Source organism: Suricata suricatta, chromosome 6 (assembly GCF_006229205.1).
Source record: "Suricata suricatta isolate VVHF042 chromosome 6, meerkat_22Aug2017_6uvM2_HiC, whole genome shotgun sequence".
Lineage (NCBI taxonomy): Eukaryota > Metazoa > Chordata > Mammalia > Carnivora > Herpestidae > Suricata > Suricata suricatta.
The window spans coordinates 45,985,997-46,010,846 of NC_043705.1; the positions used below are offsets into that span (position 1 = coordinate 45,985,997).

At 35.0% G+C, this 24,850-nt stretch overlaps 2 protein-coding genes across 4 annotated transcripts in view; both read right to left on the reverse strand.

The window, feature by feature from the left end:
• ADAMTS6 (ADAM metallopeptidase with thrombospondin type 1 motif 6) overlaps positions 1 to 1,237 on the reverse strand; it is a 265,952-nt gene extending 264,715 nt beyond the window's left edge. Inside the window, exon 1 of the mRNA XM_029942319.1 lies at positions 1,120 to 1,237. Within this exon, the coding sequence (XP_029798179.1) occupies positions 1,120 to 1,216 (97 nt within the window). The 5' untranslated portion in view covers positions 1,217 to 1,237. The remainder of the gene's footprint in view (positions 1 to 1,119) is intronic.
• Positions 1,238 to 10,499: 9,262 nt separating this feature from the next.
• CENPK (centromere protein K) overlaps positions 10,500 to 24,850 on the reverse strand; it is a 55,731-nt gene continuing 41,380 nt past the window's right edge. For 2 of the 3 annotated variants that reach the window (XM_029942322.1, XM_029942320.1), the window contains 2 exons: positions 12,533 to 12,581; positions 10,500 to 10,752 (listed from right to left, as the gene is read on the reverse strand). The gene's annotated coding sequence lies outside the window, so the exon portion shown is untranslated. Of the gene's footprint in view, positions 10,753 to 12,528; positions 12,582 to 24,850 lie in introns of those variants that run through there. The other variant, XM_029942321.1, reaches the window with a different exon arrangement.

Below are 24,850 nucleotides of genomic sequence, written 5' to 3' on the forward strand. Positions count from 1 at the left end.
TAGTTGTATGACTGTGAATATACTATAAACCATTGAATTGTGCACTTTAAATAGGTGAATTATTTATTTATTGTATTGCAATAAAGCTGTTAAAAATCATCAGATTGATAAAAAGAAACTTAGAGGCTTATTAAATATATTTTTCTCACTTGGGTTTCCAATATACCTTCTTAACCACATCTTCCTTTAGCGAGGTTTACCACTAAGAGAAACCAAATGTCTGTCCATTGCCTCATTGTCTGTACATGGAACTCCAAACAAATATAAACTCCCATGAGACTAAGACCAAATAGAAATAAATTGAAAGATGGGATTTTTTCACCTCTTATAAATAAGAATTCTATGGTTTTATTCATATACTTTGAGAGCCAGATTTTATACATAGAGGACTTCTAGACATAGACATCAATCTAAAATAGCCTTGAAAATCTGGCGCATCTGCACCAAAAAATTATGTTCCTATAGATTTATGGGAGGGGAATCAAATATTTATGTCAATAATTCAATAAGGATTAGATGTGTCCATGAAAAACAAAATGTCATTCACCCCTGGGACCTCTGTTAAGATGTTTTCTATGATATAAAGTTCAATTTTATGGATTCAAATCAGGGACCATGGATTAGAGTTTGAAAAGTTGAACTTGCTACCACTCTTACTCTTTTACTCAGATTCTAGTCCTCAAATCAGAATTCTTCAGTTGGAAAGCATTTTTCCACTAAGGGTCCATTTTAGAAGGATCTTGTATCAGAATATGTCCAGTTTCTTGCTCATTTATAGCAAGAATTTTGAATTTCTTTTGAACACAACCTTGCCTGTAATTCCTAGCAACAAACGAGATTATTAAAGTTTAGGATTAAAAGAAGAAAAGGCCTGAGTCTATTATCTTCTAAGAAAGACCAATCAATTCTAAAATCCACTGAATATTAAATACTAGTATGCTATAGACAGACTACTTGGAACCTCTAAGATTTATGAAATTAGCACTGAATTGATGGAGTAGACCTCCACTCCTATCACTATATATTCCAAAGAAAATGTTCACCCAAACTAAATATTCAGAATCTTTTCTCATCAAATTAACAGCATATTTTTGTTACTTTCAAAAGAAGGACTCCTACCTTGAGAACTGTATGAAAGCCTGTGGTCACTATGACATTCCGATGAAGCCACGATGAGGCTCAAAATCCAGGTCAACGTCTTCCACAAAATTTCCATAATTTAGAAAACTGGATGATTTTTTTTGGAGGGCTACCTATGTGCTAGAGAGTCAATACCATACCAAAATCGAAGCATAACAATTTTATTTCTTTAAAATTTCTTGCAAATTAATTATTAGATGTTCCACTGCTTAACAGGTACTTTTTTCCAACATCTTATACTTTCTTCTATATCTGGGTTCATTTTGTCAATCCAAAAGGAAAAAACAATGATGGTAAAATTCTCATAAGCAAAGCATTTGGCTGATTAGTTACTATAGTATGGCCATTTTTTTACCTAGAAAAACAAAAAAAAATTATGTTAAATGAAAAATGTCTTTTATGGACAGAACTATATTGCTGAATGCTTGCAAAAAGACAAAGACTACCAAATGATTTAATATAGTTAAATTAGATCATTGTTGTTCTTTATAGTCTAAATAAACATTTAGAAGACTAAACAATTAGAAACCTAAATGGTAAGCAGAACAGTGCCAGAGCTACTTAAGACTCAAAGAAGGAATGTGAAGTAGAATCATAAATTCTTTTTTTTTTAACTTCGAAGAAAACAGTGTGTGGGTACAGTGACTAACCTCCTTTTGATAAAATAAAAGTGACTTCACAATCAAAGTCCGTTTTATGTCAGTGATAAAGAGTATATGATCCCATTCCTTAATATGCTTTTTTAGCAGACTCATATTCAGAGATTGATTTGTTGCTTTATGAGTCACTTATCATTTTTCTTAGAGTAGATCTACAAATACATAGCAATATTTAGCAGCTATCTGTGAACATACAGATCCTAGCACAAACTAAATTTCTAAAAGTTTGAAACATCTTTACTACAACCCTTGACTTTATCTGGAAGTCTTACATAACTTAAAAAGCAACACATATGAGACAAGTTCAACTACCTAAAATGTAACTGAAAAGAAAAAAAAGTCATCTTCTGAAAAGAAAAGCATTTTTAAAAATTCATTTCAGGTATCACAACAGATGTCCTGTCCTATTCTCATGCACTTTCCTTTTGACTCACATCCTCAATCATAGTCTCTGAATTTACATTTTATACAGAACACTAGCATATGTGATTACCTAATTTCCCAGCACATAGTACTTTAGAAGAAGAAAATAGCAAAAGGACTAAGAAACTAGCTCACTAACAGCACAAAAGTGAAAAAAAGAAAGGAAAACTAAAAATCAGTTGTAGAACCCCAAAGTAATACACTCTGGGGTAGAGGCAAACAGTCCTTAACTAGTTTAAGAGTTCCTATTATGTATATGACTGTATTATAGCTCAATATCTGATATTCAAACTACTGTCTGAGCCAGGAATAGAAGAATTATTTTTACTAAGATAGCTTGCTACTAGTAGAGAGAAATACACAAAAAGCATTAGAAATATTTTTATCCCAAATTCCTAGTGTATAGGGTTATATATAAACTTTTACATGTTTGTTGGTTTAAAAAATGAGTAAATAAATGAATAAATAGTGATGAAAAGAAAATCACTTCATGCATATAGAAGGATATTTGTAGTTAATTGGAAAATTAACTATGTAGAATACTTCAGTCCCTATGGTGCTAGAAATATTGGTTATTAAAACATATAAAACAACCACAACCATTTAAAACTTTTTCCATCCTCTCTACAAGTTATTATACAGCTGAATCTCAGAAAAAAATTCATTAATCAATAAGTATTGCTTCATTATTTTTTAAAATGATGTTATAACAGGGTCTTCTGGATGGCTCATTGATTTTAAGCAACCAACTCTTGATTTTGGCTCAGGTCATGACCTCAGAATTTGTGAGATCGAGCCCCTTGTTGGGCTGGGTGCTGGTGGAACCTGCCTGAGATTCTCTTTCTCTCCTTCTCTCTCTCTCTCCTCCTATCTTTCTGCACCCCCCCAAAATAAATAAACTTAAAAAATGTTACGACAACATGGGGATCCATAATAGAGTAACACGATCCTTGACATTTGGGAGTTCATAATCCAATCAACAAAGAAAAAAATTGAAGGCAGACTGACATATACCATAACAAAGTTAAGAAAAAGTAGTAGAGGATATCAAATGAGGGAAATGACTCTGAGTTAGAGAAGGACAGGTCAAGAAAATCTTATTTAAAAAGTGGTATTTGAATAGACCCTGGAAGATGAACACAAATTCACCAGTCAAACTGAGAGTGGCAATCACTGCAAATTAAAGAAACAGATTCCACAAAGTCTAAATGGCAAGAAAAAAATAGAAAATCATTTCAGGAATAATAGTAAGTTTGATTCCTATGGAGAAGACTAACAGGTATCATCTAGAAAGGTAGTTTAAGGTCAGACCAAATATAAAGAGAACTTTAAATACATGTTACTTATTTTAATTTTCACAACAATCTTATAAAGTAGGTATTATCACCCCTATGTCAGGCAGCCTGTAAGATGGCACCAAAGATCCTGCCTCTTGATATCCACACTTTTGTATAATCTTCTTCCCTTGAGTAACTTGATCCTACCAGTAGAATGATGAGAAAATATCACTTCAATGATTAGATTATGAAAGACTCAGATTTTCTAGTAAACTAGATTCTTTCTAGAAGACTCTCTCCCTTATTGGCTTTGATGAAGCAAGCTGACTTATGGAGGAGCTCACATGGCAAGCCACTGAGAGCAGCCTTCAGATAACCACAAGCAAGGAACGTAGGCCCTCAATGTAACAGCCTGTAAGAACTGAATCCTGCCCACTGACAGAGGAGTTTAGAAGCAGATCCCTCCCCAGTCAAGCATTCTCTGGTGACCAGAGTCCTTGCCAACATCTTGACTACAGCTTCATGAAAGATCCTGAAGCAAAGGACAAAGGCAAGCCATGCCCAGTTTCCTGAACCACAGAAATTGTGAGATAATAAATGTGTGTTGTGTTAAGTCACTGAATTTTTGGTGACTCTTGTTTTACTTTGTTTTGCAAGAACTGATAACTAATGCAGCTCTCAACTTAAAGATAAAGAAGTTGAAGCTCATTCATAGTGCAGATAGCTAGAAAATGGCAGAGCCAAGAGTTATACAGAAGGCTATCTGTGTCTAAAATCTGAATTCTTTCTACCATATTATACTTATAACTTAAGGCATTCTAACTTAAATATTCAACAGCAGTTCCATATAACCACTGTTAAATAACATATTCATAATAAATGGTATTAATTAATGTGAATAGTTTTAGCAACTTTTACACAATAATTATTTCATCTCAAAATTATTTCTACAGTGATTTAGGCAAGACATACGCTTACTTGGGCAAAAATCTATAAAGAGATTAAGTCACACCATTAGTCAACAGCAGTAAGAAAAGAATCCAGTTATCTTGATTCCTAATCTACCTACATACAATCTCCATACTCCAAACCTTCCCATGAGATATTAAAATATAACTGTCACCTCATGAACAAGATTCATTCTTGAGTGCTTTAATTTTTTTCAGAGTGTTTTGCATAATAATGTCTGACATTAAATGAGAACCTCATATACCTTAATCTTTCTTTAAAGAACACATAATTAACATATTTGAGATCATTTTCTATTCATGGTGATAAATTTGTATGAATCCTTCATCATTTTTTCCCATTTTCCTGGGCTCTGAAACAAACTTGGAGTTGTCTGGGTTTAGAGAACAACTATTTTCCCCTTGAGAAATTTCCTGCTCTTCGGTTTTGTAACCTCCACTCTTACAATTATTAGCACTGTCCAGTAAACGCCCAAGTTAAGTAAGCCAGTAGCACTGAAAGAAAAAGTAGTATGTAACTACTTGGCCAGAAGTAGACTAACATATGATTTAAGGACTTGCAGTAAAAAGCACATTTGGTGCACAGTAGAAAGAACAAGAGCTTTAAAGTTAAACCAAAATGACAGTCTTGTTTCCACCCCTAGCCACAATATCTGGCACATGGGCACCCAATAAATGTGAACTTCTTTCTCCTTTCTCACACTCTCCTCACTCCCCACCTCAGGTGACAAATGAAGGAACTTAAATAGTAAGTAAATGAATGAATTGGCCCAAGCTCAACTAAAGTCAACAACTAACATATCAACTCTCTTAGTTACCTACACAAGAAAAATGGTTAACCTACTTTCTGACACCTGCTGGAGAGGTTAATCCAGATGCTATAAACAAACATGGATAAGCAACTTTTTCAAATATAGTTTCTAAATTCAAACTAACATTAAAATATTACATAAATGTAATAAATCATAATGTATTAACTCTTTACATTGTATAGGAAAAGTGTTGTTACACTGTAAAGCACAAAGGCTTTGAGTCCTGGCTTGACTCCGAGTCACTTAGTCTCTCTGAATCTGTTTTCTCATCAATAAAACCACGATAATAGTATATACTTGACAAAGACTTGTGGAGAGATTAAATGAGATTACACATGATGTAAACTGTCCACACACTTCATTTTAATGGTTAAATAAATATTAGTCCCCTCTCCTCCCTATCTTACTCCTCACTTTTCAAAAGGCTTCCTTCAAAAATAGTTTCATGTTCCTCTTTCCCCCCAATGTGTGGAACACTTAAATATGATTACAGGAATCAATCAATTCCATTGTATTGTCATTTAGAGCAAATAATAAAGAATTTAGGTCATGATAACTGGGCTTACAAATATTTTAAATTGAAAACTTTCATTTTACTTTGACTTCACATATGCTTTTTTCCCTAACACAAATGTACCGGCCAATAAAGTTAAGGGATCACTTACCTGCTTCCATAGATCAAAGCTGTATTAGTTAAGTAGAAATCAGATCAGACAGCTTGCTCTATAGTGACTCCCTCAGTAGTCTCCCTAGTCAAAAGGTACTTACTTGTCTTCTTCCTCTATCATCTTTACTTCCTATTCAAGGGATCTGGGAGTAGCCAAGGTAATAATTTCCTCTCATGAACTATTATTATGGAGCTAAAGAACATGTTCAACATCCTACTCAACTTCTTTCATCCATCTTAACTCTGGTTGTTTATTTTAAGGCTGATTTGGTCTTCAAAGAGGAAACAATACTATGCTCCCTTCACATATTTAACTTTTATATGTGAAAATTAACTTCTCATTTGCCATTTATTCTCTTAAGAAACATTTAGTGTAACTGCTGTATGCCAAGGATACTGCTAGGCTGTAAGTGCAAAGGTCCCCATATGATTTATAAACTTTTTGAGATTAGTTTCTAAAGGTGTAATTAAACACACTCAAAACTTCCCTATAGAAAAGCAAATGAACCCAAAGCAAAAACACAAAATATCATTCTACAAAAATCAAGCCCTAAATTACATATAGTCCCAAACAGTTTTTTTCCAGATGAAAAGTTAAATATACATTATCTGTATTATAACTTCTCTCCTGAAAAATAGAAACATCTTTTCTTTTGAGGCTATTACAAAATGTTGAAAATCACCTGTCTTTTGGTGGAGCCAAGAGAGCTATCCACCTTTTTCACTTTTTCATCCATGCCCAAGAAAGTGCTATTAACTTTCTTAATATGTTAACTGTCTTTATTTTCTCACGAAAGTCGTATGCAGGGTACGATTTGGCATAGAGGCCCATCCTAAACCACTAGTAGCTACTAGTGGTTGCTAAGGAAATGACGAGGAAGTGGTAAGAGTAGACAAGAGTAGAAATTAATCTTACAAATAGTGACCCAGACACGAAAAGTATTAAAATATTTCAAGTCTTGAGGTTAGAGTTTTTCCTCTTGAGTATCACAAAAATATTAACACCACAAAGATTTCACTTGCTGCCATTTGTGGCAGATGAATGAATTTGATTTGTTTGAAATCAAGTTATTTCCCTCTATACGCTATTCTACAAAAATCCAAAACACCAATGATCCTACTTAAGCACAAAATTAATATAAACCAGAAATGAAGTTACCACTTTGGTGAAACAGGAAAACAATTATTTCCAAAATTAATATTCTTAATTTTCTTCAACTATACCAGTTTTATGCTACATTTTTTCCCTTGTCATAAATTTAGAAAACTGTCATTCCTATATTTTGGTCTGATCAATATAAGCTTAAGAAAAAAAAGAAAGAAAGAAAAGAAAAGAAAAAAAATTAGCACAAGAAATTTGAATGTAAAATATACTGAAAATCACACTCCAGTGTCTTTTTAAAAGTTCCTAGCAATGGTTCAGTTTCCCCTTTCCTCAACCATTCCGTAGCCCCCCTATCCCACTTCACCCAGACAGAGGGTAACAGTCTGAGCTGCCCTGGTTGAGTTGATCCTAAAGTTAACATTCAGCAGCCCATTTCCAGACAGCAGCGCTAAATCTATTTGGATAAAACGCGTGTGACCCAGACAGTTGGCATTTGGCCCAAACGCGTTGCACCGGCAGCTCAAATAAAAACAAGAGTAAGAAACTCACTCTCTTGTTCCTTCTCAGTGCGCTTTTTCACTCTCTTTGCCTCTAGTACAACAAGGAAAGAAATTACCAAAGACAGGAATTGTAGCACACATTATCAGAAGGCACCTTTCCAAAAACCCCTCCAGCACTCCAACTGCATCCCCCAAATCCCTGAACTTTGATCCCATATACCATATAGACAGACATACCCAGATATTCAAGGCTCCGGAGGGTTATGAGTCTAGCACAATGTCCCAAGTGGCCAAAAGTAAATCAAAACCACACGCTTCCATCTCTTTGATTAGCCTATTAAAAGCTTAACATATCCTCGAGCATCGGGGCTATAGCTAGCATATTAATTCTGCTCTCTGAGCCCAGGCAAAAAATATGCACTTGTCTGACTGCTTAACACACTGACATGAAACTAAAAAATGCAGAAGGTTTTCCTTAGAAATCAGTTTAAAATACACATCATTATTACTTTCCCAATTACTATTTGGTGATTAGTTAAAAGATCACAATCATCATAATCAAGTCATATTTCACAAAACATGTCTATTCATATAATAAACTTGTATCTTTTGCATCATAAAATAATTGCAATATCTAGAATTCTCCCACTCCCGACTAGTCTGGAGTTAAAAAGATTTCTATCTGTAAAATGAGTTCAGTCAAGCTCACTCATTGCCATTAAACACACACACACACACACACACAGACAGACACACACACACACACACAGACACACACACACACACACACACACACATACACACAGAAAAAGTTTTCTACGAGTTATTCGGAAGACAAGCAAAGCACAAGTTTTAATTAAAAAAAAAAACGGTTTCATTGAATATTGTTAAGTCTTCCTTACCGTTTTCATCTTCAAATTCTGATAAAAAGTAAGTTTCAAACAATAGAGATTGCACTGGACGACTCACGTACTCTCTCTCCTTTCTTTTTTTTTTTTTTTTCCTGCCCCCCTTTGCAAAGCCACAGCAGTCAGTTACTTATTCTGCAGCCAGAATAAAACCCTATAGTCTGGCTAACCCGGGCTTTAGAGAACGGACTTTCCGATTTGGCACTAAAAGAGATGCCATCAACACATCCAGGCTATCATCCTGAGATGCTGTCTTTGCAAACCCCCTTTCTCTCTCGACCCCCCCTCCAAAAAAAGAAAGCAGAAAAAGAAAGGAAGGAAGGGGGAGGAAAGGCTTATTGGGGGTGGAAGTGGTGCCCTCTCTTCCTGGACAGCTTAGTGCCTTTGCTATGCAAATAACATGTGAAGAGCATCAAAAGGTATCAAGAGAAAAGAAGACAAGAGGAGCAGGAAGGGCAGCAAAGTTTTGTTGAAGTAGCCCTAGATCTCACTACCGGCCCCCAGCCAACTTCAATTGCAGCAGGAGAAATTTTTGGCAGCTTTTCTCGGAGGCAGAGCACACTGACGTCAGTCTGCAGATGTGCCGGGCTGCGTCGGGTGCGCATGTGTCCTGGGTCGTCACGTGGAGGGGGAGGGGAGGTAGAGGTACAATCGGGGTAACCAACTAGCAGCCATTCAGAAGGGCTTAGACAATGTCAACTTTTCCACCCTGTGAATGAGAGATATTCTGGCCCTTCTAAACTCGGTCCCCTACCCTACTCCGCCTCTTTTTCTTCCTCCTCCTCTTTTAAGAAATTCTAGCCTGGTTTGTGACTAGTTGTTTCTTGGAAAAAGGAAGGGGGTGGGAGAAGATGAATGACTTTAGATGAATTAGTGTCACTGTTAAATTCTCTGCTTGCCTTCTCCGTGAATTTTTTTTTAACTCCACACAACAAAAATATTAAAAGTTGCACATAAAGGGTCTTTGAGGAAACTTAGCAAACTTAGATCAGTGGCTTATTTCAAAATTCAATAGCTACATGTGCATGAAATGCCTGTTTTTTCAATATACCTCAACAAGTAAAACTGCCACCAACAGGGAAAGTGGACTAAAGTAAACTAAGACCAGCACATTTTCCATCTGATTACCGACTTTGGGTTATGTGGGGCTTTAAAAGAAAAAAAAAAAGTGGGGGAGGAGGGAGCGGGGTAAGAGAGAGAAGCTTGCATTATTTCCAGATGAGGGTGAGACTGGATGGTGTTTTAAAGTCCAACAGAGGAAAGCTACAAGTGGAGTGTATTTTTTTAAGTCGGTACATTGAATGAAATCTCAGTGCCTGCTCAAATGAAAATAAATCCAAAGTCAGACCCCCCAAAAAAGGAGAAAAAAAAACAGGAACCCTGTTGCGATCTCAAGATAAACAAACAAAACCTCAAAACTGGTTCTTCAAGCTTCCCAGTCCCACCGTCCCGCCCACCCCCACACTACCCTACACACCAGCTGCCAGTCCATACTTTCAGGGATACAAACTCCACAACGTAGCACTTTCACTTTCATTTGCTGGGAGAAAGCCACTGGCATTAAACTGTGGGGGAAATGCCCAAATATGTTTTCCATGTCCTAAGCAAGCAAACAAAGTCTGGCACATAAATCGGAAACAGGAAAAAATGTGAAAATAGCTCAGGACAAATGTTGCCTTTCAGCGGTGTAATCTGCTGCATCATTTATCTGTCTCTATGGATGAGTGTAGGGTAGGGAGAGGTTTAAGAGTTTCCGAGGCTGGGGGCAGGGGAGCGGGGTATTGACGCCTTGAAATTCCAGTCGGTAGTTAAAGCCAAGTCAATTTCCGACGGCCAGAACCAAAAAGGGGAATTGGACCGGAGGGAAGGGGGTGGGGAGGAGGACCTTTCTGAATACCCGCTCTTAAATTTCAAGCCTCTGCTAACATTATTGCTCATTTGACATTTTTTTTTCTTCCTACACCGGAGGTAGTAGGTGTAATTCTTCTGGTGAATACATGAATAGTTGGCTAAAAGAAGGCATGAATCAGACTGAGAATGTCCAAGAATACAGTTATTTCCATTCTTTATTCTGAGGGTTGAAAGGGGAAAGCATCTGTCCGCAGTCAATAGTCCTCATCTTGACCTTAATCAGTAGTATTTGGCTCAATGCCACTGGAAATGTAGAAATACATTCAGTGCTTGGCATTGACGGTTTTAAATAACAAGGTTTCATATGGAGATAGATTATAAAAGATTGATAGATAGATGTATTAGCATTAAAATACATGGATGATGAATCTCCCAGCAATAACTGTAAACATAAAAAATAAGAGAGTGAGCACAGAGCTGTTTTTGAATGAAACTACCATTTATATAGCTGTGAACCTAAACCTTAATTAAAAAGAAAACAAAACAAAAACAAAAACAAACAAAAAACCCTGGTATTAGACAGATACAGCCAACACAGGAAACAAAAGTTAAGGTGTGAGTAGTATAATCTCTACAAGTTATCTGGAAAGTTTTTGCTCTCCACTAAGACAAACTGCCCTAGAAGTATCAACCTTGTAAAGGAAAGGAGCATATGCATTTCGAAGTGGAAACTGGCTAATTACTTATTCAAACAGTGCCATCCTGCGTCTAAAAAGAGTAATGAAAAATTTTCAACAGATTCCCTGTCTCCTCCAAATGACTAAGAAAAATATGAGTAAGGGAGAAAAATTATTAGCATGAAAAATGAACTGTCAACTTTATATGTGTGTGCATATATGTGTGTACATTTTAATTGCATTAGAGAAAATTGAAACATATAAGGAGAGAAATATTATAATGAACCCCAAAATGTACAAAATCCAGTTTTAAAAACTGTCAATATATGACCAATTCTTTCCCATTAGTTGCTCCAGCCCACTAGATTATCTTAAAGCCAAACCCAGATAAAATTTCACTGCATCTATTAAATATTTCTAAATATGATATATTTCTAAAATATAAGGACAAAAATTAAATAACCACTACTATACCACACTTACTCTTAAAACAATAATTTCTTAATATCAGCAAATATCAGATGTCCTCAGTTGCAAATAAAACCTTAAAAATGCTTTATTGAAATAAGGATCCATATAATACATTAGGTTAATCTATCTCTTATGTCTCTTTTTATAACTTTTTATTGAAGTAGAATATTCACACAGAAACGTACATACATATATAAATTGATGAAAAATGTTCAGTCTAGAGGTGCCTGGGTGGCTTAGTCAGTTAAGCATCTGATTCTTGGTTCTGGCTCAGGTCAGAACCTCATGAGTTCCTGAGATGGAGCTGAAGATTACAAAAACGGAATAAATGAAAAATTGAGAGAGGAAGGAATTTATATGTATGTATGTATGGATGGATGGATGGATGCATGCATACCATGTACATATCTATGTATTTTAGATACTGAAAAACAGGAGGAAGGTAGAAGAGTTTGAGAGCCCAAGAATAGGGACTGAGAAACTTTCAGAGGTAAGAAAAGACTTTTAACTTATACTTTTTAATGTGTTAGCATGTAAATTAGATTTTTTTTTACTTAATAGCCAAGGCATTTCTTGTTTTTTTAAGTTTGTTTATTTATTTTGAGAGAGAGCCGTGTGTGGGCATGCACAAGCACGGGAGTAGGGGCAGGGGAGAAGAGAAAGAAAGTGAGAGAGAGAGAAAGAGAGAATGAATTACAAGCAAGTACTGTGCTGTCAATGCAGAGCCCGACTCTGGGCTTGATCTCACCAATAGTGAGATCATGACCTGAGCTGAAATCAAGAGTCAGACGTTCAACCAACTGATGTAGCCCAGCTCTCCAAAACCAAGGCATTTCTTAGCATTAGACTGTTTGCTTGTATTTTCAGAAAATGAGATGAATTCTGATTTTAATGCTTCCTTGGAATTACTAAATTCAACTAAATCTACAAAAATGTCAACATGAATAAATCATGTAACTAGAAGTTGAAATGCTGCAATAGGGTATGTTGATTCAAATTAGGGTAGGATGTACATAATATGGTACAATTTATATAAACTTAGCAAAGCACAACGAACATATATCTCAAACTTACAGAAGTGTTCATAGGAAGAACATACAGTATCTTAAACATCATAGTTAACCTGGGGGAGAAAGAAAACAACAGGATTAAGGAAGAGTACAAAGCGGCATCAATCAACTAAATCAATAAAATTTTATTTGAAAAATAAAACAATGGGAATTATTATAATAAAATGTTAATACCTGCTAATTCAAGGTATTGAGTGTACATCAATATCTATTATTTATTAGTTTAAACTCTGGATTGTGGAAATAATTCACAATTTTACAGAAAGAAAGAAAGATTACTGTTATTTGTTACAATTAATCTGGGAATTTCAGAAATTTCACAGTGGCAAATCAGCTTTAACTACTTATTATTTACTCATTTACTTTTCTTATTTACTCTTTTATTAGCATATGAGAGAAATAGCAGAAAGAAAAACATATTGGAAAGAAAAGAGTATAACCAGTGGCTTATACCCATACTATACAACATCTAATATTCAAAAAGGAGATGAAACTAAAGTATATCATAAAAACCCCAATGTGCTAATAACAACTGTCTGTTCTCTAGCATTGTGTAGAGAGCTAAGAAGTACAAAAATATAAGATTCCTTCCCACAATAAATTCACAAATTGGAAAACAAGATGAAAGTGAGAAAAGGGAAAATGCAATACGCTACATAATTTAGTGACATAAATGGTCAGTGCTATGTGCCCCAGTGATAAAGAACTCTGTAAAGCTCAAATAAGGATTTTTCTGACATCCATGGTGTCATTCTGGTGATCAATTTTGTGGTTCTTGAACTCCCAGCAACATTCAATTTAATTGATCACTCCCAAGTTCTGGAAATACTATACTCTTCTAGTGTTCATATGACTGCAATAGTCCTTTCTCCTCTTCTTCCCAGTTATTAAATATTAAAATGTCCAGGAGTCATTTCTGATACCTATTCTATTCCTTACCAACTAATGTTTCCTTTGATTAATATATGTTTTCCCATGACTTTAAAGACCATCTATATGCCAATAATTCTGAGAGCTAAATGTCTGCCTGGGTATATCTAATAAGCAGTACAAATTTCTTGTGATATAAAAAGATTTCAACATGTTTGTCTGTCTTTTCCATGTAATAAATGGAACCACAATTCACCAAGTCTCTAGCCAGTATGTTTTTTCAGTCCACTTTTCAGTTTCCTTAATATGTATTCTACATATAATGCGCAAAGCTTCAGGGGGAGAAATTGGGAAAAATGTGTCTCTTTCATCTTAGTTGGAAACTAGATTTCCTCTCTGCTATAGTCTGAATCTTTGTGTCACCCCCAAAATTCATATGTTGAAATCCTAATGCCTAATGTAATGATATTAGGAGGTAGAGCTTTTGGGAGATGCTTAAGACGGGAGGGTAGAATCCTCATAAATAGCGTTAGTGTTCTTATAGAAGAGATCTTACAGAGATCCCTCACCCCTTCCACCGTGTGAGGACACAGTGAGAAGGCACTGACTGGAAACAAGAAAGAAGACCCTCAACTGACCATGCTGGCACCCTGGTATCAGATTTCCAACCTCTAGAACTGTGACAAAAGGAATCTGTTTTTATAAGTACTCAATTTGTGGTATTTTGTTAGAGCCTGAATGGATTAAGATTCTCTCTCCTTCATTGTTAAAACATTTTCAAAATATTTATTATCTATTGCGAAGTGTCTCTCTTTTTACCAGTATAATTTTTAACCGTTTTATTTATTGATTTTGGGAGTACTCTATATATTGCAGATTTAAGTCCTTTGTTGGATATAGATAATACAAATACCTTTTCCCATTCTATGGAATGCCTTCTAACTCTTTAAAGAAAGACAGAGTTTGGAGACAGAAATTCCTAACTCTGATAGAGTCAATTTTAACTTTTTCTTTGATGTTTAGGACTCTTTGTATGTTCTTAAAGAGATTTTTGACTACTTGCTTCACTTTTTTTCTTTGAAGAAAGCAAAAACAGTTTTTTTATAACATGCAATTGTCCTGAAGCACAAACAGCCCTTTGTCTTACTGCCATTAGACAATAAGTATACATACAATGGAGGTGCCTGGGTGGCTCACTTGGTTAAACATCTGGCTCTTGGTTTAGGCTCAGGTCATGATCTCACAGTTCATGAGAGGCAGGGCAGAGCCTGAGCCTGCCTGGAATTCTCTCTCTGCCTCTCTCTCTCTCAAAACAAATAAATAAACTTTAAAAAGAATACATATCGTTCTCCAGTCAAAACAAACACTTTATACCCTATGAGGGAAATCCAATTCCGTCTTCAAAAATATATAAATATTTTTCCATAAATTAACTTTCTACCAAAAACTCATTCCTTACTTCTGGTTCCTAAAGATACATCACAACTTATGCGCAAATACTGTATGGTAACAATGTGGGAAAACTGCTTTTTCCCCACTATGAACATGCTAATACAAACCTGGTAACCTTGTAGGGATTTTTCCTTTAACCATTGGTTGTATTTTTTATTTGAATAACCAGATGTTGGGAAGTAGATATCCTTGCAACACCTTTTTCAAAAACATTTTCGATCGACATGTCTTCCTTTCATTAACTGATTTTAAATAAATTTATGTGCTGCTTTTACCCCTCACCTTCCTAGGTTAGTTTTTCTTCTTGTTGAAGTATATCTGCTAAAACTTCTAGGGAGAGTATGCAGTTAGGAAAGGTTTTTAGTTTCTATGTCAGAAAATTTGTTTCTTTCTTCACTCTTGAATAATAGTTGGGCTTATTATGGAATTCTAGGCTAATGGCCTTTTCGCCCCCCTCAGCATCAATATCTTTTGTTGCAGATGAAAGATATGATTGCTAAACTATCTTTTCACTTTAGTATTTTTAGTAGTTCTCCTTGATGTTTTACAAACAATTTCATGGTGTAGTTTTATCTATTTATCTTGCACAGTATTCAGTGAGCATCTTTTTCTGAACACTTATGCTGTTCTGCAAACTGAAGATTTTTCAGCTATTACACACTCAAATGTTACTTACTCACCATTCTCTCTATTCTTTAAGAACATCTACCTTGGTGGAGCTCCTCAGTTTGTCCTCTATAACTCTTGTTTGCTCTTCATAATTTTTATCTCTTTATCTTTCTAGATAAATTCTTCAAATTATCTTTCAATTTATTAAATCAATCTGACTCAATCCAGTTAAGAGTTTATCTCAGTTGTAGAATTATATTTAAATTAACATATTTAATCAGATATGGGGCTTTGTAATTAATTCCTTTTCATAACCAAATGTTCTTCCATTTGTTCCTATTTTTGTGTTACAATTCCTAGTTTTTAGATGAAAAATTCCTCAAACAACCTCTAAATACACATTTTAATTTCTTCATCAGATTGTTCTATAAAATTATTTCACTGAGAGTGAATGTTCCATTTGTTGGATGTTGCTACTAGCTAGGATGCCTTCAGTTTCAAGTAACATAAAAAATCTGTCTCAATTTACTTAAACCAGGAGGAGAATTTATTAACTTATATATCATGTTCCTTAGTAAAGACCTCTAGGGTCAACTAGATCACTGGCTCAATAACATTATCAGAATTTGTTCTTTCTCTTTAGTGACTCTGCCATACTAAATATGCCAGATTTGTCTATGGCAGCTCTCCTTATGGTTACAAACTGGCTAAATAGTTCCAGATGTTCCAAGCAGACCCAGTAACATCTACCAGAAGAAGTCATCTCCTCCTGTATATTTTTTTAATCAGTTAAAAAAAAAGCTTTCCCAAAAGTTCCTCAGAAGACATATATATATTAAGTCAATATTGTACCAAATGTATTCCTAAATTAATCTCTAAGAAGGGGATTCAGACAACCAGGCTTGGTTTAGCTAAATACTTGGCTCTGTAGACAAGAGTGGATTACCCAAACAAAATTTAGTTCCCTTAGAAAGTAGGAAGTGCAGATGCAAAAATGAAAATCTGTTGCTCTGGCTCTTTGCATTAAATTCCTTCACTTATTTAACATTTTGGTTTGAATGGTCATTCTACTAGGAAAACTGTTATGTTTATGGTTTGTCATTTTTATTCTTTTCCTCCCCCTCTACTTTGACCCCTTTTTACCTAGGAGTTTTAAAATTGCTTGAGTCTCTCCTACCTCCAAGTCTATAACCAATTATTATGGTGTTTTAACATCTCCATGATAAAATTATTTATCGTTATATAATAAAATAATCCAAAAGTTAATGGCTTAACACAATAATGATTTTTTTTTTCATAGTTTCAGTTTTTCAGAAATACAGAAACAGCTTAGCTAAAGAGTTCTGGCTCAGGGTTTCTCAAGAGGAGGCTGTCAAGATTTTGGCCAGGGTTAGTGATCTGAAAGTGGTTTACTTACACAGCTGAGATAGAGTAGTGCTTTGTAGACACAAGACCTCAGTTTCTGTTCCTATGAGCCTCAAACACAAGCTGTTTGAGTGGTCTCCTATCATGGTGCTAAGCTTCTTCAAGAGCTTAGCAATCGAATTGAGATCAAGCTAGAAGAGGTAATGTCTTTTATGATCTAGCCTTCAAAGCTGCACACTGTCTCCTTGCCATATTCTATTGGTCATAGAGACCAACAATGACACAAAATGTGGAGGCAGGGCCACCCAAGGACATGAATACCAGTAGAGGAGGATCATTTATCTTGGAGACTGGCTATTACACCCATACAATCAACAATGGATATTTAACATATCTCCACTTACTTCCTGGTCATAAAGCTATTTCTTTGCATCTTTGCCTCTTTCATTTTCTCACATTTACACAGCTTATTATAATCTTCAGTTTTTGTTTCAGATCTCCTTTCACAAGATTTTGACCATGAAGATCACCCAAGCCCTTAGCTTTGATCAGAGATGTTGATTCTAGACCTCCTTTTCATATGGAGAAGTTTTAATATTCATTTCCAAGAAAGAACCCAATTTTTATATTCATTAAGTTGCTTCTAAACCCAGAGTCCCACTCACAGCTATTTTTCTTCTGATTATTGATCTACTAATGTTTATCTAGTTTTTAAGTCTTCTGCATATTTTTCCTCATCTTCTTTTACATTTTATCAATGTCACGTTTAAAGAGTATACTAATGTGAAAACTCATTTTTATCACTTTGAAGCCTTATTTTTTTAGCTTTTTAAACTGATTTTAAAGTTGCAAAAGTAGTACATAGATTTCCCATGTATCTCTCACCTGGCTTCCCTCTTGTTAACATCTTATATAATACTACATTAAAATTACTGACCCCAGTAAACTACTGCTGGTACAGTACTATTAACCAGATTTTAGAATTTACTCAAATTTCATCAGTCTTTCTATCATTGCTGTTGTTCTCACCCAGAAGCCTGTGTGATACTTGTAAATCATATATTTGATAAAGACTTGCTTCCAGAATACACAAAAACTCGAAACTAGTAATATGAAAGGCAATCCAATTTCAAAATGGGCTAAAAACCTCTACATGCTTTATAGACTTTTTTCCATTCCTTTATGCTTAGCCTTTCTGAATTATTGTTTTAGATATGTCTCCTATTTACTGCAGTTGAATTCTGCTTTGTGAATCAAGGATTCTCACTGTTATAACTAATATGTTTGGTCTCATCTGTATTAGGCAAGGTAGTCCTCACTAAAACATGATCATTTTGCACACTCCTGCTTACCACAAAACTGCCCATCTTTTGACCTTGAGCACTTTCTGGAACTGATCACATTGGTAACTAAGTATGTCAAGGTTACCACAATGTAATTATGATTTAAGTGCTTGCTCCCCATTAAGCTCTGGCTTGTTTGCTGCTTGCTTCAAACAGTGCTCAGCATTCTTATCCCAGCTTTCTCAGCTGTGGCAAAACCCACTGCATGCGCAGCCTCCACCCAGCTCCGTCACACTGTTCCATGGGACTTGGAGACCAAAAAATCCAGCACAACAATGCTGATACTCCTGCTGTCTGCAGTGCTGTAATAAACTGTTTTACTCTAATACATTTAATCACATGTATTTTCAGCACTTATGGAGGTGTAAGAAATTTACTGCTTGCCTCTTATGTAAGACTGGGGTTCTTCCCAGACATTACCATGATATTTTGTGAATTTTGTTATATTTGTTTCGCTAAAAAAGAGGTAATCTTTGTTCTTTTACTAATTTTTTTTTTCTGGGTGCGCCTGTATGGCTGAGTCAGTTAAGTGTCTGATTCCTGATTTCAGCTCCAGTCACAATGTCATGGTTCACCTGTTCAACCCCTTGTGGGATTCTGTCTCCCTCTCTCTCTCTGCCCATCTCCTCCCTGGTCGAGCTCGCTCGCTCGCTCTCTCTCTCTCTCTCTCTCTCTCTCTCTCAAAATATGTAAGTATTAAAAAGTTGTGGGGTTTTTTGCTGGAATTTAGGATAGTTTGCATTTTTGTTCTAGTGAATGTTTATCTTGTTTAACCTGGTTTATTATTTGGGTTTGGTTTCCCTTAAAATCCACTTAATGTCTATATGAAAATGAGCTTTTTATATTTTGTTCTTTCTCCCTCCCATCTCCCATCCTTAAATTTATTAAAAAAAAATTTTTTTTGAGAGAGAGAGCACGAGTAGGGGAGGGGCAAAGTGAGAGGGAGACAGAATCCCAAGCAGGCTCCAAGCCCTGAGCTCTTAACCAACTGGGCTCCCAGGAACCCCTGAAACTATTTTTTAAAGCTGTTTTTTAATAAAAGCTGTTATAGGTTTACATAGAAATTGAAAAGTAGAGTTCCCACATACTCCTTTTCTGACACCCACACTTTACTCTTTCACTGTCTTGTATTTGTTACTCATTACAACTGCTCAACTAATACTAATTCTAAAATTAACATTAAAATAAGTAGTTTACATTAGGACTCATTCTTTGTACTGTAGAGTCCCATAGGTTTTGACAAGCCCAGGTATTGACCATCGCAGTATCCTGGAGAAGAGTATCACTACCCTAGCACTCCTCTCTTCTCCTTCTATTCATCTTCTCTCCCTCTACTATTCCCTCACACCCCACCCAGACACAATCCCCGGCAGCCAGTGACCTTTCAACTATTTCAACAGTTATGCTTTTTCCAGAATGTAATAGGCTGAATAACCTTTTGAGATAGGCTTCTTTCACTTAGCAATATGCATTTAAGTTTTCTCAGTATTTTTTTGTGGCTTGATAACTCAGTTCTTTCCATGGCTGAATAATGGTCCATCATATGGATGTACCAGTTTATAATTCACTTATTCAAGAATATCTGGATTGCTTCTAATTTGGGGCAACTATGAAAAAGAATTACTGTAACACTTGAATTCAAGACTTGTGTGGACAAAAATTTTCAACTCACTTGGGTAAATACAGCATAATTGGTTGGTTGTACAGTAAGAGAATGCTAAGTATTGTAAGAAATGCCAAACTTTTCCAAAATGACTATAAATTTGCATTCCCACCAGCAAAGAGTTGGAGTTTCTGTTGTCCCACATCCTCACAAGCATTTGATATTGTCACTGCTTTGGATTTTAGCCATTCTAATAAATTTGTAGTGTTATCTCATTGTTTAATTTACATTTCTCTGATGACCTATGACAACCTGGAGATCTTTTCATCTTACTTGCTATCTCCGGATCTTCTATGGTTCAGACCTTTTGCCTCCTTTTTAATTGGGACATCTGTTGTCTATTTTTAAGTTTTAAGAGTAATTTGTATATTTTGGTTAGTTCTGTTATCTTTAACAGATAGTTATGTTGAAAATACTTTCCCCTAGTCTGTGACTTATTTTTTCATTCTAACAGTGTATTCAACAGAGCAGTTCTAAATTTTAATAAAGTCCAATTTACCAATTTTTCCTTTTATGGATGATAATTTTGGTGTTGTCCAAACTAAGGTCAGACTAGATTATCTCTTATATTAGGTTCTAGAAGTTTTATCGCTGTACATTTTACATTTAAATCTATGATCAATTTAATTTTTGTTAAAGATATCTACTTTCTTTTTCTTTCTCTTTTTTGGCACGTACACGTTCTAGCACCATTTGTTGGAAAAAAAAAATAAGCTTTACCAAAGCTTTCTCCTTTGCCAAAGGTCAACTGACCATATCTGTATGGGTCTTATTTCTGAGCTCTCCATTCTGTTATACTGACTTGTCTATTCTCTCACCAATATTATAGTGCCTTGGGTACTATAGCTTTATATTGTCCTAAAGTTGGGAATAGTCATCCAATTCCGTTCTTTAATATTTACTAACAATACTGGATCATTTGCCATTCTGTATAAACTTTAGAATCAATTTCTATTCCTAGCTTGCTGAGAGTTTTTATCATGAATGGGTGTTGGAAAACATCTTTGCTGTAATCTATTGGTATGATCATATGATTTTTCTCCTTTCATCTGACAATGTAGTGAATTACATTAATTGGTTTTTGAATGTTCAACCAATCTTGTATATGAGGAATAGATGCAACTTGGCACTGTGGATTTCTTGTTCTACAGTGTTGAATTTTTATTTTTGAGGATTTTTGCACCTATGTTCATGAGAGATATGTTTATAGCTTTCCTAATGCCTCTGTCTGGTTTTTGTTATTAGGGTAATGCTGGCCTCATAGAATGAGGAACTATTCCACTGCTTCTCTTTTCTGGCATGGATTATATAGCATTGAGATTATTTTCTTCCTGGACGTTTTGTAGAATTCACCACTGAAACCATCCATTTCCTTTCTTATGCTTTCTGTTTTGGAAACTTATTATTGATTCCATTTCCTTAACAGATGTAGCCTTATATAGGGTAGCTATTTTTCCTTGTGTGGAGTTTTGGTACATTATGCCTTTCATATAATTGGTCCATTTCATCTAATTATAAAATCTGTGGGTAAAGAGTTGTTCATAATAACCCTTTATTATCCTTCTAATGTTCTTGGGATTATTAAAGATGGTCCCTCATTTCACTTCTGATATTAATTTTGCTTTTCTTTCTTGGTTAGCCTGGTTAGAGATTTATCGGTTTTGTTGATATTTTCAAATAGCCAGCTTTTAGTTTCATTGATTTTGTTTTCACTTTCCTTGACTTCTACACTGTTGTTTTTTTTTTTTTAATCATTCCTCTGCTTACTTTGGTTTTAATCTGCTCTTCTTTTTCTAGTTTCCTAAGGTAAAATCTTAGATTATTGGTTTTATATCTTTTATCTTTTCTAATATATTAAATGGCATAAATTTCTCTCTAAACTCTGCTTTTGTTGCATCTCACAAATTTTGATATTTTCATATAACACAAAATATTTAGGCATTTCTTTCAAAATATCTTCCATTTATGTGTTTAGATGTCCAAATATTTGGGGATGTTTCCAGGTTTTCTGTTCTTGATTTATAGTTTAATTCCATTGTAGTCTGAAGGCATAATTTGTAGTCTATTTTAAAAATTTATTCATGACCCAGAATGTGGTCTTAGTAAATGTTCCCTGTTAACATAAAGAATGTATGTTCTACTATTGCTGGATTAGTATCCTATAGATGTCAATTAGATTCAGTTGATGGTGCTATTCAGTTAAACTATATCCTTATTGGTTTTCAGCCTGCTGGATCTGTCAATTACTGATAGAAGAATGTTGATGTCTCCAACAATAATTGTGAATTCATCTATTTCTTCTTGGAGTCTATCAGTTTTTGCCTCATACACTGTGATAATATTGTTTGGTGCATACATATTAGAGATTACATCTTCTAAGAGAATGGACAGTTTCATCAACATGTGATGTTCCGTGTAATACCTGGTCATTTTCCTTGCTCTGAAGTCTTCTTTGTGTTAAATTAATATAGCTAAGTGCAGGTTTCTTTTGACTAATGTTAGCATGGTGTATCTTCTTCCATACCTTTACTTTCACTCTATCAAAGTCCTTATATTTCAGATAGGTTTCTTACAGAAAATAGATAGTCTGAGTCTTGTTTTTTCATCCACTTTGACAGTCCTGCCTGAATTGGTGAATTTAGTCCATTCACATTTAAAGTGATTACTGATATACTGGATTAATATTTGCATATTTGTTACTGTATTCTATTCATTGCTTTTGTTCTCTGTCTTCCATTTTCCTGCCTTCTCTCATTTTAACTGAGTATTTTACACAATTCTATTTTCTCTCTTGTCTTAGTACATCAACTATACTTAAAATATTTTTAGCAATTGCACTAGAGTTTGCAATATACACTTATAATTAACCCAACCTCACTTTCAAATAAAGGACGTTCTATAGAATTGAAAAAAATAATTCTTGGTAAAAGCGACAAAGAAATAAACTAATGAAACCACTAACTTAAAAAGATGTATGCAACCCCATGTTCACTACAGCATTATTTATAATAGCTCAGATATGAAAGCAACCTAAGTGTCCATCAATATATGAATGGATAAATAAAAGATGGTATAGGGGCACTTGAGTGGCTCATTTGGTTGGTCATGATCTCATGGTTTGTGAGTTTGAGCCCCACATCGAGCTCTGTGCTGACAACTCAGAGCCTATAGCCTACTTTGGATTCTGTGTTCCCCGCTCTGCCCCTCCCCTGCACATGTTGAATAAATAAACATGAACAAAAATAAATAAGAAAAGGTGGTATATATATAAGTATATACTTACATATACATAATGGAATATCATTCATTACATATATATACACACACACATATATATATATAATGGAATATTATTCATCCAAAAAATGGGTGGAATTTGCCATTTGTGACAATGAGGATGGACCCTGAGGACAACATTAAGTGAAATAAGTCAGAGAGAAAAAAAAAATGCAAATACCATATGATCTCACCTATATGTGTAACCTAAAAAACAGTAACAACAACAGGGGTTGTCAGTCAAGTGTCTGACTTTAGCTTGGTGGTCTGTCAGTTTCAGTCCTGTGTAGGGCTCTCTGCTGTCAGTACAGAGCCTCCTTTGGATCCTCTGTCTCCCTTTCTTTCTGCCCCTCCCCCACTCATGAGCATGCTCTCTCTCTCTGAAAAATAAATGAACATAAAAACTACAATAAAAGGGGCGCCTGGGTGGCTCAGTCAGTTAAGCGTCTGACTTCAGCTCAGGTCATGATCTCGCAGTCCATGGGTTTGAGCATCACGTCAGGCTCTGTGCTGCCAGCTCAGAGCCTAGAGCCTGCTTTGAATTCTGTGTCTCCCTCTCTCTCTGCTCCTCTCCCATTCATGCTTTGTCCCTGTCTTTCAAAAATAAATAAAAGTTAAAAAAAAAATAAAATAACAACCACAAAACAAACTCACAGATAAAGAGAACAGATTGGTAGTTGCCAGTGGCATGGAATATGAAGTGGACGAAATGAGTGAAGAGTGTCAAAAGGCACAAATTTAGAGTTTTAAAATAAAGAAGTCATAGGGATATAATGTATAGCATGGTGACTATAATTAATAATACTGTATTGCATATTAAAAGTTCTGATAGGGATATAATATACAGCATGGTGACCACAGTTAATAATACTGTATTGCATATCAGAAGTTCTCATTACAAGTAAAAAAAAAATTGTTAACTATGGTGATAGATGCTAACTAGACTTATGGTGGTGATCATCTGACAAAATATACAAACATCAAATCCTTTCATTGTACCCCTGAAACTAATAAAATGTTGTATGTCAACAATACTCAATTAAAAAAATCATACTGAGGGGAGTCTTGCTGAATCAGTCAGAAGAGCATACAACTTTTGATTTAGGGGTAATGAATTCAAACCCCATGTTGAGTGTAGAGATTACTTAAGTAAACTTTAAAAAACCATATTGAAATAGTTGTCAATATACTGAAAAAGAAATATGTGTTATAGTAAAATATATGCTTGTTTACTAATACATAAATAAGAGCAAGTATCTTGATTTCAAAGTACTGATATGAATAAATGTTATTTAGAGACATTTGACCTAAATGTAATATGTTCTGGGGGAAGGGGTATGCCTGGGTGGCTCAGTCGGTTAAGGCTCTGACTCTTGATTTCAGGTCAAGTCTTCATCTCAGGGTTCTGAGTCCAAGCCCCACATTGGACTCCACACTAAGTGTGGAGGCTACTTAAAAACAAAAAATTATGGTGAAAAAAGAGAAGTTAACTAAGAGTTAGCTAAATAAACAAAAAAGTAAATTAAGGAAAATAGGCAATCAGAAATGTTAACACAGACCTACAACCACATAAAACTAATACTAAGTATCAAAAGGATCATATTCAAATGGGTTGAATTTTCAACTGAATAGAGATTTAATTTCTGCAAAATCAATCTATGCATACACATCAACCAATAACAAAGTTAAATATATTTTCTGGCAAACTCAAACAATTTTTTTGTTTTTTATTTTTTCTTTCCTT